The 14,889-nt window shown below is 44.9% G+C and overlaps 1 protein-coding gene across 3 annotated transcripts in view; it reads left to right on the top strand.

Annotated features, from left to right (window-relative positions):
- The window catches only part of WDHD1 (WD repeat and HMG-box DNA binding protein 1), a 36,394-nt gene extending 24,238 nt beyond the window's left edge, over nt 1–12,156 (top strand). For all 3 annotated transcript variants that reach the window (XM_077916997.1, XM_077916973.1, XM_028726733.2), the window contains exons 18-27: nt 741–855; nt 1,791–1,922; nt 4,092–4,324; nt 6,131–6,267; nt 6,668–6,709; nt 7,601–7,653; nt 7,767–7,925; nt 9,461–9,594; nt 9,734–9,869; nt 11,101–12,156. In XM_077916997.1, coding sequence (XP_077773123.1) covers nt 741–855; nt 1,791–1,922; nt 4,092–4,324; nt 6,131–6,267; nt 6,668–6,709; nt 7,601–7,653; nt 7,767–7,925; nt 9,461–9,594; nt 9,734–9,869; nt 11,101–11,304 — 1,345 coding nt within the window. In that variant the 3' untranslated portion in view covers nt 11,305–12,156. The remainder of the gene's footprint in view (nt 1–740; nt 856–1,790; nt 1,923–4,091; nt 4,325–6,130; nt 6,268–6,667; nt 6,710–7,600; nt 7,654–7,766; nt 7,926–9,460; nt 9,595–9,733; nt 9,870–11,100) is intronic.
- Nucleotides 12,157–14,889: the final 2,733 nt, after the last annotated feature.

Here is a 14,889-nt window from a genome sequence, read left to right as displayed (position 1 = left end):
CCCCGAATCTCCTCTTTTACTGCAGACACCCTGCAGATATAGAGCGCAGCCGTACATGGTCTTGATACTTTTATCTTTTTCTTCCAATGGTTGAGTTATTTCCCCCTGCTAAAGCTAAGCTTGGGCTCACTGCAGCCACTCAGGGAGGCATCTTGCTGTTATCTGTGGACATGGCCAATTGTACAGAAACGGCACGTTCTTCTGCTCCCCCCATCAAGTCATTCATTTCTAGGGAAACAAATGAAAAGCCCCAGGATACGTCTGGGTTGATGAATGCAAGTCACAGTCATTGTGGTTTTCCTTCCTCTTCCAAGAAAGAAAAAGACAGAAAGTGTGTTATTTAAATACAGGGTTTCTCTTTATATTTATATTTTTAAAATATATCACCCATGAGAATGAATGTATGAAGGATTTGATTGTACTAGTGTAATTGAATGGGGCTAAAATTTTAGATTTAGCAAATGCTTTTTTGGAGTTTTGTTCTACTCTTTGTAATATGTTACTTTTTAAAAATAAAAACTAATGCATGCCATTTTTCTCCCCTCTGATGTGGGAGAGTACAGAAACTGCCCCTCCCTGACCTGTAGACTGAAGTGGTACAGTGCAAGAAAACCTGTACCTTTTATTTATTGTGCTGTGAGTGCATGAATTGCTCCTTTAGACAGAGCCTACTCGGAGGGGGGGGGGAGAGACACTGCTTTTAGGTGTGCATTCTTAATTCTGTGCTTCCCTCCTTGCAGGTGCATCCCTTGTAAAGGAGCCCGTTTCCCCGCTACCCTTCCCCGTCCTGCAGTAGCAGTGCTGCCATTCAAGCTTCCTTTTTGTCAGACAGCAACAGATAAGGGCCAGATGGAGGTAGGGAAAGTCAACATTGGTTTGGTTTGCTGGCTGTCTTGCGTCCGTGCCCTCTTGACATGTGTGTCCAGATTATTAAAGCAGCCCTTGCAGTGTGTTTGTAGTCAGAACTTGGGATTTGGTCCGTAGATCCGTATTGGAAAAGGGTGTTTGTTAACGACAACGGTGTTATTAATGAAAGCAACATTATGGTTGTTGTTATTTATTGCACTTTTCACCCTTCATACGTTTGGATCCCAGGTGAAAAATAATAACCGCATAAAAGACATACGTCACATGATAAATATTAACATAAAAACCAATTGCGGTCATAGACAAATTCCTTGCAGCAGCAACACATAGCAAATGCTGGATTCAAAATAATACCAAGCACCAAAAACTGAAGGGAAAACAATATATTTGGAGCTGGAAGACTGAAGACCTAAATAAGGGATTGCAGTTTGCTTCCTTTTCTCAGACCCATTTTGTATGGTTTTTGCTTCGTCTGTATTGCATGGAAGTGGAGCACGTGAGTTCCTTGAGTAGTTTATCTGACATGTTGTTTAATATAAAACACCTCTGATGCAAATTATCTCTGTTGTGAAGAAAAGCACTGCAGAACCCCCTGTTCTTATCTGGTCAGAAACATTTGTTGAATTCATGTTTAAATTGCATGTATTGAACAGAAAACGTACAAAAGCTCTGCCCGTACTTGTATATGTGTGTTTGCATTCATTCGTTCATTTAATACACCACTGTGTTGTAAAAACCCTCAAAGCGGTTTACATGCATCGCATGTGGAGGCCATGCATTTGTGTGCTTGTTTATTGTAAGGACTAGAGCAAACTCAGGACCTTGTTAAACTCCTGCAAATATCGAGACCTACAAATGGTCCTGATTAAATAGCAACGTGTTGAACTATGGTTTCCCCCCTTTCTTTTTCCTGCATGCTTCAGGAGCAATTTTGGCGCTCTGTCTTGTTTCACCGCTACCTGGACTACTTATCCCAAAATGGATATGAACACGATGAAAGTGTGAAAAGCCAGGCAACCCAAGAACAGCAGAATCTTTTGATGAAAATGTTTGCGGTAAGTGAGGAAGGTTCTCAATTCAAAAAGCAACTACAGCTCTTGAAGCATTTTGATGTCACGCTGCTTAGGAAAATAGCATTATTTCTTTGCAGCTTGGGAATTTGGTTGTGACCCTTTATTAACCCCTGAAACATACAAAGGGTGTTTAGGCTTGAGCACTATTGCAAGATCTAGCTTGCCAAGAAGGCTGATTGCCGAAGAATTGATGCTTTTGAATTCTGGTGCTGGAGGAGACTCTTGAGAGTCCCATGGACTGCAAGAAGATCAAACCTCTCCATTCTGAAGGAAATCAGCCCTGAGTTATCACTGGAAGGACAGATCCTAAAGCTGAGGCTCCAAGACTTTGGCCACCTCATGAGAAGAGAAGACTCTCTGGAAAAGACTCTGATGTTGAGAAAGATGGAAGGCGCAAGGAGAAGGGGACTACAGAGGATGAGATGGTGGGACAGTGTTCTCGAAGCTACCAGCATGTGTTTGACCAAACTGCGGGAGGCAGTGGAAGACAGGAGTGCCTGGTGTGCTCTGGTCCAGGGGGTCACAAAGAGTCGGACACGACTAAACGACTAAACAACAACAACAACAGCTTGCCAACACACATTGTGTGGTCTGAGCGTGGATAGATAACGCAGATAGATCTGCTTAATCAACACACAAATCTTGTGGCTGGGCAGTGCCAACACCTCTGCTATTCCCAGGCTGCTGCGAAGTTCCAGGTGGGCTGGCTGTGACTGTAGCCACAGCTGCTGCAGTGGGTGGAGCCAGAGGTGTCAGGGATGGAGGCAAGGCACAGCGCAAACTATGTGGAATGGGAGGAGAATGGAGAAGGGTGAGGAGGGGCTGGATCAGAGAGGAGGAATGTACCGGGGGCTTAATGTGTGAGTAGCTAACGCCTGTTAGAGCAGGAGGCTCTTAGGAAAGGAGCCTTGCTGTTTGCTGGTGAAGCCTCAGTAAACTAACCCTAATACGCCATAGTTCCCTGGTCTGCCGTGTCATAGCCCCAGAGCTTTGCACTGCCGATTACTGTCTTGTCTCCTGTACAGTTTTAAAATGTTGAGGTCCACTTCTTAAACTAACAGTTTTGAAAGGCAGTGTAACTCCAGTAGCAGGCTGGTTCCCACCAAAGTTACTCCTTTTTAAAAGAATGGCCACAGGCAGGTGGCTTTCCCAGTGACAGGGAGGAGGATAGGAGTACAGTGGTACCTCCGGTTGCGTACGGGATCCGTTCCGGAGGTCTGATTGGATCCCGAGGTTTCCGCAACCTGAGGACCGCTTCTGCGCATGCGCGCACAGTAAAACCCGGTAAAATGCTTCCGGATTTGCCACTTTTGCATCCCGAAGTTTATGTAACCAGAGGGTTACTTAACTGGAGGTACTACTGTATAGCTTTTAACTATCGATCAGGGCATGACTTGGAGCGCAAATACCACTGCTCTGGTGAAGAAGGCCCAGCAGAGAATTTATTTCCTCAGACTTTTGAAGAAGAACAATCTGAGTGAGAGACTGCTGGTGTCCTTCTACCGAGGCTCCATAGAGAGCATTCTTACATACTGTATTTGTGCTTGGTTCTCCAGTTGTACAGCTAGGGAGAGGAAGGTGCTCCAGAAGGTCATAACCACAGCCCAAAGGATTATTGGTCATCCTCTCCCATCTTTGGAAGAACTGTACGGTTCCCGTTGTCTTAGGAAAGCAAACAACATCCTGCAGGATTCATCTCACCCGGGACACAGTCTGTTTGCACTACTGCCTTCTGGCAGGAGATATAGAAACATCAAGTCAAGGACAAATAGACTGAAAAACAGTTTCTATCCAAGAGCTGTGGCCTTTTTGAATGCTGTAACTCGATAGTGTGGCCTGGGAGTTTGATGGGTGTTGGTGTGGGTGTGGCTGGAATGTGGTTTGTTTGGTTGTTGTTGTTGTTTTGCTTTTGTTGTTTTTAAGGGATGGCATCCAATTTCGTTGCACTTGTGCAATGTTGCACTTGTGTAATGACAATAAAGAATCTATTCTATTCTATTCTATTCTATTCTATTCTATTCTATTCTATTCTATTCTATTCTATTCTATTCTATTCTATTCTATTCTTTTGTTCTCTTGATTTTACAAGAGAACCTTCCCTTGCCAAACACCACGGGACTTTGTTTCTCTTTTTCCCTTTCGTACGAATAGCTTTCCTGCACCCTGGAACGGGAGTTTCGCTGCATGGAGCTTGCTGAGCTTATGACTCAGAATGCCAGGAGCTTAGCTATCAAGTACGCCTCTCGCTCTCGGAGGCTGAATCTCGCCCAGCGGCTCAGTGAACTGACAGCAGAGAGAGCAGCTGAGTTGGCAGCTGCTGAAGAGCACGGCATGCAGGAGGAAGAGGAGGAGGAAGAGGATTTCCGAAACCATCTGAATGCTGGGTAAAAAGAAATTCCAGAGTGAACTACAGTTGGCAGACTTTTGCAGTGAAGGAGTTGCAGGGACCTCATTCATCACGTAGGCGTGTACTAGTGACACATAGTGAGTGTGGGCATTTGTGTGGCTTGCAGTCCCATATACTATCTGCCAGTGCCTGAGGTTTGGTGGTGTTCCTTCCCTGTCAGTATCGTGGATAATGGGGAGCCTTTATACTGGTGCTCAACCCCTGGACTGAAACAATGCTTAAAAAGGGAACAGGCACCATTTGAGAGCCAGCGTGGTGTAGTGGTTAAGAGCGGTAGTCTCGTAATCTGGGGAACCGGGTTCGCTTCCCCGGTCTTCCACATGCAGCTGTTGGGTGACCTTGGGCTAGTCACACTTCTCTGAAGTCTCTCAGCCTCACTCACCTCACAGAGTGTTTGTTGTTGGGGAGGCAGGGAAAGAAGATTATTAGCCCCTTTGAGACTCCTTAGGGTAGTGATAAAGCGGGATATCAAATCCAAACTCCTCCTCCTCCTCCTCCTCCTCCTCCTCTTCTTCTTCTTCTTCTTTTTCTTCAGAACAAATTTTCTATAAAAAGTGAGATACAGCCATCTTTTTATGGCTTGAAGTTGATTCTTGCGGAGACTGGGATGTTTCACAAACTGGGAATGTTCCGGAAGCAAGAGTTAAGCTTATCTTTCTCTCCTAGGACAGAATAGCATTTTGAGTGTAAAGGTTTGGAGACGGAGATACACACACACACACACACACACACACACACACACACTCATACATTTACAAAGGGCCTGTGTGAATATAACCCTTAAGCCATTGTCTGCACACTTTCCTCCTTTCTCACTTGAATTTTCTTCATTTTCACCACTGTCCTTAATTGTAGATAAGGGTTGTGTGTTGGCAGTGACCTTTGCTAGAGTGTGCTTTTAACCAGAAACTTGATGTTAACTCTAGGACAGTCCATTAAGGTGCTGTGCAACATTTGTTACTGTTCTTTATATTTTCCCTGTATCCTCTCCCTCCTTTTAGAAACCTCAGAGTGATTGATATCTTCTTCCAACCACACACACTTAGTTTCTTTTTTTTAAAAAGATATTTATTAAAATTTTCAAAATATTACAAAAAGAAAAAAGAAAAATACAAAGTAAAAATAGTTAAAAAACAATTCCATCTTTCCATCACTTATCTTTCATTTGCTTGTTTCCTGGACCTCCTCACACCTCCCTTTTTGTATTCCAATTCAATTTGTTAGTTCAGCAAATCCTTTCCCTCTTTGTTTATCCTAGTCTTTAATCTTAAAATATTGTAACATTAAATTTTTACCTGTTAATAATCCATTTTTTCATATTCATTATAGCTAAAAACCACTTAACTTTTTATCCAACATCATTCTAACATTCATTAATTTTACAATATTTCTGTAGATAGTCTTTAAATTTCTTCCAATCTTCTTCCACCGACTCTTCTCCCTGGTTTCGGATTCTGCCGGTCATTTCTGCCAGTTCCATATAGTCCATCACACACACTTAGTTTCATCAGTGGTACAGCACTGTCTATTCCTAGCCCTTCACTGAGTTTAATAGAAGTTTGTTGATTTATTTATTTTGGTGCCAGGGTGTGTAGTTATCGTCTTCTTTTTACCTAGGTATGCAGTTTTAAGATATTTTCTAGCATGTGACCTAAATCAGTTGTTGTTTTAATCTTACTAATGGCCCAGTGCGTTACATGTGTGGCAGCTGCCTCTTATCTATCTGTTTATCTAAATATCTAACTAAATGAGTAGACTGCTAAGTTCATTTATCTGCTTTCAGTTACAGTAGCACCCCCACAGAATCAGGTCAGGCCCGGATCAGAAACCTTCAACGTCAGCAAAGTATGGAGACCTATGAGGAAGAGGAGGAGAAGGAGGAGGAGGAGGAGGAAGGCACATCTGAAGTGACAAAACCTAGTAAGACTGACAGATGCACACAAGTATTCAGGGCAGAAGGCTGTATAGTTGTCATATTTCCCAGATCCTGAGGACGGGTTGTTGATAAGAGCATGACAGGCTCCACAAAGAAGAACTATTTTCTGGGGTTTATTTTTCTTGATTCATTTTCCTTTTCAAGGAAGGAAAAGCTTGCTTCTCCTTTCCCTCAGTAATCAAAGTAGCAAGTAGGGTCTGCCTTCTGTGTTTTCTAGCTTTTAGCATTTTGTAGCTCACTTACCATCTATTTTGCTTAGCTGGTGTTCTTAACTAGGACTATAATACAGCACTTATTCAGGGTTAACCTGGAAGATGCCTCAAATTTCACTCCTCTTCTTGTGTTTGCACTTACATATACACCATTTGTCATATCTTTCTGAAGGACCTCCGCCAATCTCTGAAAAGGTGTCTGCTCCCAAATCTGGTGAGTCAAAATTATTATTATCTTCTAGGCAAGGAAAAAATATTCATGGTTGCGCCTGTTTGCGCAACTTTTGGTACCCAATTGCAGTTCCTCTCCTTTTGTCAAATAGCATGCTTGCATCCCTTAATTTTGATGTACAGTGGTACCTCGGGTTAAGTACTTAATTCGTTCCGGAGGTCCGTTCTTAACCTGAAACTGTTCTTAACCTGAAGCACCACTTTAGCTAATGGGGCCTCCTGAAGCCGCCGCACCGCCGCAGCACGATTTCTGTTCTTATCCTGAAGCAAAGTTCTTAACCTGAAGCACTATTTCTGGGTTAGCGGAGTCTGTAACCTGAAGCGTATGTAACCTCAGGTACCACTGTAATAAATTGGAACACTTCCTCTCCAGCTCCCACTGTGCACCCCAAATCAGCTATGAGGAGTTGGGGGGTTGTGTGGAGCATGGGGAGAGGCGGCTTCAGGCAAACCTCGTTTTATTGTGTTTTGCTTTATTGTGGTTCGTGGATATTGCTCCTTACCAGGACATGAGTGCCACTTCAGGCAGCCCAGCCAGGGGAAGGAAGCTCCCCGCTTCTGCCCCTCTTCTGGCCATAGGAGTAGACTATGGCTGGAGCTGGTTTTTATTGCAATATTAGCTTTATTGCGATGGTCTGGAACCGAACCTGCAATATCTCTGAGGTATGCTTATAAATAGAATCCCATGTATACAGCATTGAATACAACCCTAAAAATAAAGAAATATAACATTAATTAATAAAGCACTTCTGTATACGCAGGCCCACTTAACTATTGTAAATGAAAACAATTCGTTCCTTTTCCCAAAAGGCATACACAGTGTTTTCTAAAGGTTTTCATTGGTGTTCTTCTCCCCTATCGCTTCTCTCTCCAGTAACAAAAGCTGCAGTTGTTTCCAGCAGTCAAAAGCGAGTCAATCCCTTCAAGGTGAGAATTTGGTGATTTTAGTTCACTTCAGATTTTAAGTAAAATGTGTGAAGATTGTCAGAAATCCTGAGCGATGGAAAGTAAGGTGTTTTTTTAATGTTTTGCTCCACTAGGTATCCAGTAGCCAAAAGGATCAACTGGTTCAGCTGGCTAATATCATAGACAACATGACCAAACAGGGCAAGAAAAATTCCATGCCAAACAGCCGAGTTGCTCCAAACAAGAAGAGTCCAGTTATAAAACCGCTGGTTCCTAAGCCGAAGTCAAAGCAGGTGAGGATCTTCAGCTTCGTGTTGACTTACAGTCGTACCTTGGAAGTCGAATGGAATCCGTTCCGGACATCCGTTCAACTTCCAAAACAATCGGAAACCAAAGCACGGCTTCTGATTGGCTGCAGGAAGCTCCTGCAGCCAATCAGAAGTTGCGGAAGCCCCATCATATGTTCAGGTTCCAAAGAATGTTCACAAACCGGAACACTCACTTCGGGTTTGCGGCATTCGGGAGCCAAAATGTCCGAGTACCAAGGCGTTCGGGATCCAAGATACGATTGTATTGTGGTGGAGCTCAGCTAATTCATTGTTGTCAGCTCATCTCAAGTGCAAGAAATGTTGTACCCTAAGTGAGGGCTATAAGATCAAGCATGAAGGTCAGTTTGTGAGATGAAGAAGTGAGAGAAACACAGAGTGAGCACCACTGAAGGGCCACAAAACAGGGCCACCCCCACCTCTTCTTTTGTGCCCTTTATCAGGCTTGCAAGACCACAGAGCCTAGGGCTTGCTCATCAGAAGGTCGGTGGTTCGAATCCCCATGACGCGGTGAGCTCCCGTTGCTCGGTCCTTGCTCCTGCCAACCTAGCAGTTCGAAAGCACGTCAGAGTGCAAGTAGATAAATAGGTACCACTCCAGCAGGAAGGTAAACAGTGTTTCCGTGCGCTGCTCTGGTTTGCCAGAAGTGGCTTAGTCATGCTGGCCACATGACCCGGAAGCTGTACACCGGCTCCCTCGGCCAATAAAGCGAGATGAGCTCCACAATCCCAGAGTCAGCCGTGACTGGACCTAATGGTCAGGGGTCCCTTTACCTTTACCTTTTAAGATCTTTAATACTTTTTTTCATCATTTAGGAGTAGCATACTAGTGATTTTATTGGGAATACTGGGTGATGCACAAAGACTAGATGATTGCATTTTCTCTCAAGGGCACACATTTTACCTGTTTTGCTTCTGAATTGTTGTTAGGTGTTGCTTGTTGGCACTGAAGAAGATTTTCATATCTGAAATTTGTAGGGCTCATCTCAAAAAACTGTTTTCCAGTCACTTGTTGAGGGTTAGGTGTATAGTTGTGGTGCAACATTCATAAATAACAATATGCACATGATAGAAAAGTGAACAGTGAACAGTTGTTACTTTATCTCAAGATGTAGACAATTTTTCGTTGGTTGTTTGACAGCATTTTTTTTAAGTGGGTAAAAAACGATGTTGCGTGGTCAACAAGCTAAGACCCTGGTAGGCCTATTGTTTTGTTTTTCAATACAAAGAAACAGGAAGTAGGTGAAGATAAAATACATACAAACAAACGATAAATGCACACACACACAAAGCAAAAGAAATGCTGTCTCACTAACTTCTTCTGTTGTAGTTAATAATGCATTTAAAACTGTTGACTGGGAGAAAAAAATTATCTATAAAGACACCCTTTCAAGGGAAATGTTTTAACATCAAGAGATGGGCGCCCAGAGTATTTTACGGTCTGAAATGCATAAATAATACATGTTCACTGTGAATTTTAGGAATCTGTATCTAATTGTATAGGCTGCAGCAGCTGCATTTTTCCAACCCCGAACGCCTAGCACTGAAAAGAAGAACATAGGCGAGAGAGGAGGGGGAACTGAAGCACCCCCATCTGAACCACCTCAAACTCCGGCTGAGAGCAGTGACAATAAAAGGTCAGTTTCCCAGGGGGGCAGTCCCAGTCTTTCCCATTGACATTTTGGGGTGGCTAATCCAGAAAGCTCCCCGGGCGTTCCAAAAGTTCCGCTGCAGAACATTTCAGAATCCCTTTCTATTCTTCTTCCGTTTTTCAAGGCCAAAGACCGGGTTCCAGATGTGGCTAGACGAGAACAGAAGCTGCATTGGGGCAGATAATCCTCATTTTGAAGAAACTGAGATAATAAAAGAAGGCATGAGTCGGTTCAGAAATCTGTCTGCAGAAGAAAGGATGGTAATGGAGTTCTCCCATGGAATGTTCATTTGCTTCTTCTATAGAAATCCTCCTCCCCCCCCCCCCCCGTTTCCTTTCCCCGTTCCTGGGTTCTGCGGCTTTTCCATTGCCTGCTCCAGCATTGTTACCATGCCCCAGAATGAATGAACTTGGAGGTAGCTGCGTGAAGCATTAATCTGCACATTTGGCACAGTATGGCCTATGTTGTGCCACGCCAGGTGTGTAGAAGCTCAGGCCCTCTGGATGTTGCTGAACTACAACTCCCATCAGCCCCTGCAGGCATGGGGGTGGGGTAGCTAACGTCGCAGAAGACGTAATCGGGATTCAATGTGACTTTAGCAGAATGGAGAACTGGGCCCTAAGCTAACCAAATGAATTTCAGTAGGAACAACTGTAAGGCATGAAGAACCAGCTACACAAATAAAAGATGGGGGACACCTGGCTTGCCACTAGTAAATGTGAAAAGGATCTTGGGGTCTTAGCAGACCACAAGCTTAACATGAGTCAACAGTGTGAAATCACCCAGTGAGCTTTCGTAGTAGAGATTTGAACCTGTATCTCTCTAGGTCTAAAAAGGTAAAGGGACACCTGACCATTAGGTCCAGTCGTGGCCGACTCTGGGGTTGCGCGCTCATCTCGCTTTATTGGCCAAGGGAGCCGGCGTACAGCTTCCGGGTCATGTGGCCAGCATGACTAAGCCGCTTCTGGCGAACCAGAGCATCGCACGGAAGCACCGTTTACCTTCCCGCCGGAGCGGTACCTATTTATCTACTTGCACTTTGGCGTGCTTTCGAACTGCTAGGTTGGCAGGAGCTGGGACCGAGCAACGGGAGCTCACCCCGTTGCAGGGATTCGAACCGCCAACCTTCTGATCGGCAAGTCCTAGGCTCTGTGGTTTAACCCACAGCGCCACCTGCGTCCCTTCTAGTTCAGTGCTAATCACTACAACATGCTAACTGTCATATTTGCACTGCACCCCCTGCTCAACATCTCCCCATCTTTGCTACAGTTGGAAATCTGGTCTAGGGGTGATGCCTTGAGAGAAGCCAGGGTTATAGGTTGAATGCAGCAGCCAGGCTCTTCTGATCTTATTATGTTAGGATTCAGTGCTGGTGAAGAAGTATCCCATTCCACAGAATTCAGTGACACTTTCCCACTCCTGCACTTTACCTCTGAATAGCTGAATAATGGTAAATCGCTGTTACATTAGTTAATTGGTTTCCTCCCCTAGGTCTGGACCGAGAAAGCCAAAGGAAAAGAAGCTGGCGATTCGTCGGAAGGGAAAAAGCGGAAGCGCTTGGAAGTTGTTAACAGTGATGGGCAAGAAGGCCAAGGGAAAAAATCAAAGGAGGACACAAGCTCGGTCACAAAACCCAGTTCCATTCAGGAGTCTGCCATCGCAAAGCTATCAGCATTTGCCTTCAAGCAGAGATAAACCAGCCTGTGCTTTCCTAAGGGCACCTTGTGGGTTAACTTTAACCTGTTGTTTGAACCAGCCTCCAAACAGGTGTTGCCCTTATTTTGTCATGCCACACATTTAGTTGATCCCAGTAAGCCTGCTTCAGTAAGCCATATCCAAATATTCCTGGCATGAGACCTGTTATTTCAATAGTGCCCCATGTTTCCTTTGGGACTGCACCATGGCAGTAGAAAGCAGATATGGCCAAGGAGAAAAGGCAGAGAGTCCGTTCCATAGATGTCCACTGTTCTTGCTTGACACTGTTCTTCTGACCTTCTGTTTTCCACTACTACTTTGTTGCTTTTCCTTTTTAAGTTACAGAATGCGTGAAACCCTTTGTTAGGCTCTGGCACTTTGGGGGTTTGCCTGTCTTGCAGCCACAGCCTAGTGAGCTTTTGATTTGACTCACCGTGTGCTGATAGGTGAGTGGAGAACAGTGGAGCCATCATGCAACCCCATTTCCCACCCAGCCGTGTTCAAGAAGAATCTTTCACCCCACACCCATCTGGTTTGTGTAACTTTCCCCCAATCTACGTAGGAAAGGAATGTAGGAGAGACTTGTCTCTTAGGCCGGGGTAGCTAGCGCAGTGCCCTCAAAATGTTGCTGGACTCCCCATTGGCCCCATCCAGCCTAGCCAGTGATCGGGGCTGATGGGTGTTGTAGTCCAACAACTTCTGGAGGGTGTCACATTAAATACTCCTGCCTTAGGCATGTGGGCATCATCGGGTATATCAAAGTTCTGCAAAACAAATGTTTTTCTTCCAAATGCTGGAATTTTTGTATTTTTATGTAATGGTTCTACTAAATAAAGTGGTGACATTTGTATATCTTCTTGTTGTTGTTTAGTCGTTTAGTCGTGTCCAACTCTTCGTGACCCCCTGGACCAGAGCACGCCAGGCACTCCTGTCTTCCACTGCTTCTCACAGTTTGTTCAAACTCATGCTGGTAGCTTCGAGAACACTGTCCAACCATCTCGTCCTCTGTCGTCCCCTTCTCCTTGTGCCCTCCATCTTTCCCCACATCAGGGTCTTTTCCAGGGAGTCTTCTCATGAGGTGGCCAAAGTATTGGAGACTCAGCTTCAGGATCTGTCCTTCCAGTGAGCACTCAGGGCTCATTTCCTTCAGAATGGATAGGTTTGATCTTCTTGCTGTTCATGGGACTCTCCAGAGTCTCCTCCAGCACCATAATTCAAAGGCATCAATTCTTCGGCAATCAGCCTTCTTTATGGTCCAGCTCTCATTTCCATACATCACTACTGGGAAAACCATAGCTTTAACTATACGGACCTTTGTTGGCAAGGTGATGTCTCTGCTTTTTAAGATGCTGTCTTGTATATCTTAGTTGATGAATGCTTTGTTTTCACTTATCTCAGATGCTAGTTTTATATTTGGGTAGGTCTGTTTTGTCCCCTCCAACTTAACTGATGAGAGAAGAAATCCTTCTCCCCTCCCCTCCCCTCATATGTCAGTTCAGCTCCTGGAGAGGAAGGACTTTGAGCCTACAGAACAGGAATGGGGAGCTTGTGCCCCTCTAAATAGTTCTGGACTCCCATCATCCCTAGGTCCCTTGGCCGTGCTAGCTGGGGCTGCTGGGAGTTGGCGCCTAACAACATCTGGAGGGACATGCGCTTCCCATCCCTGTGCAGTAGGCCATAACCACTTTGAACCTTGCTACAGCCAAGTTGGTAATAGCCAAAGAAGCAGTTATCACAGCCATTGTTATAGTAAACTCTGTTGGACTCAATAAATTCACTAATTCATCGGAAGGATACTGTGATCTAAGTATGTAATTGTATAATCGATCCAAGGATAACAGTGCCCCGAGGTAAATGAGCAAAGAGATGCAGGAGCACGGCTGCCCTGAATTGCAAATCAAAAGATTGTCCTTCCCCATCCCACTTTCATTCAGAGGCATTTGGAGAGGGCTTCAGTTTTAAGAAAGCAAGGGGACGGTTTGCTAGTCTTAACGGACTGGATAAGAATGGACTGTGAGCCAGGGATGTCAAGTTCAGAGCTCAGGCATTCAGCAGATGGCTTGCCTAAGGTTGCCAATCTCTGCATCTGTAGCCCTTTCATTTTGGAATTAAAAAATATGCTGAACTGCCTTTTAGGGCTACTCTAAAGATTACGAAGGCAGCTTATGTAGAAAAGCTATTAAGGTGCTTCGTACATGATAAAGTCTGGTTGTGCATCCACAGCAATGACCAGAGGAGGAATGACCAAGCCCCTATTTGCCCTCAGCATCTGATAACCCAAGGTCTGCTGCTTCTGAGTATGAAAGTTTATTGTTTGGGTCTATTCTTGGATATTAGCCATCTCATCCATGAAGCCAAGCTCCATGCGGAAATTCAGCATTCACCCAGGTCTCGGGTGCAGATTCTCTGACCCACACCCTCCCCATAGCTGCACTTTGAGTTTTTAAACCACTGGGGTTGCTTCCATGTTAACTTCTTTTTTTGGAATCTGCCGCCATTTGTTCACTTGTTTTTTATGAAGCATCCAGACGATGCTGTCAGTCTGCTCCACTCTGGGGTTTGCATTCCTTATCTGGACCTATGATTGAATGCTGATGCTCTTCTGTAAGCACTGAGATTTAGTTCTTCTCTATCTGTGCCTGGTGGGACGCGGGTGGCGCTTTGGGTTAAACCACAGAGCCTAGGACTTGCCAATCAGAAGGTCAGCAGTTCGAATCCCCGCGACGGGGTGAGCTCTCGTTGCTCGGTCCCTGCTCCTGCCAACCTAGCAGTTCGAAAGCACGTCAAAGTGCAAGTAGATAAATAGGTACCGCTCCATCGGGAAGGTAAACGGCGTTTCCATGCGCTGCTCTAGTTCGCCAGAAGCGGCTTAGTCATGCTGGCCACATGACCCGGAAGCTGTACGCCGGCTCCCTCGGCCAATAAAGCGAGATGAGCACCACAACCCCAGAGTCTGCCACGACTGGACCTAATGGTCAGGGGTCCCTTTACCTTTATCTGTGCCTATGATGAAACACTAAAAGCAGGATTGCTAGATATATGCAACGTGGCTAACTGACTGCTTTCACCACCTCATTGTGAGTTACATCTGGGGGATAAGTGAAGAGTTTCCCAATAATTAGCCTCTTTTAATTACCCCAGTGCTCGTTTCTGTTTCCAAGAGGGGGCCTTTAATGACTGCTCAATTAAAGTCTCCTACCCCAGACAAATCAACAGGCAGCATTAAAACAGGCTTAACCTGCAAACAAGACTTAATTAATTCTAGCAAGGAACTTAGCTGCATGCAGTTTACATAACTGTGAGCAACTATCATGGAAGGGTCTTGGCCATGGGGAAGTACCGTATTTTTTGCTCTATAAGACTCACTTTTTCCCTCCTAAAAAGTAAGGGGAAATGTGTGTGCGTCTTTTGGAGCGAATGCAGGCTGCGCAGCTATCCCAGAAGCCAGAACAGCAAGAGGGATCGCTGCTTTCGCTGTGCAGCGATCCCTCTTGCTGTTCTGGCTTCTGAGATTCAGAATATTTTTTTTCTTGTTTTCCTCCTCCAAAAACTAGGTGCGTCTTATGGTCTGGGGCGTCTTATAGA

Source organism: Podarcis muralis, chromosome 1 (assembly GCF_964188315.1).
Source record: "Podarcis muralis chromosome 1, rPodMur119.hap1.1, whole genome shotgun sequence".
NCBI lineage: Eukaryota > Metazoa > Chordata > Lepidosauria > Squamata > Lacertidae > Podarcis > Podarcis muralis.
This window is presented reverse-complemented; position numbering and strand designations above follow the sequence as displayed.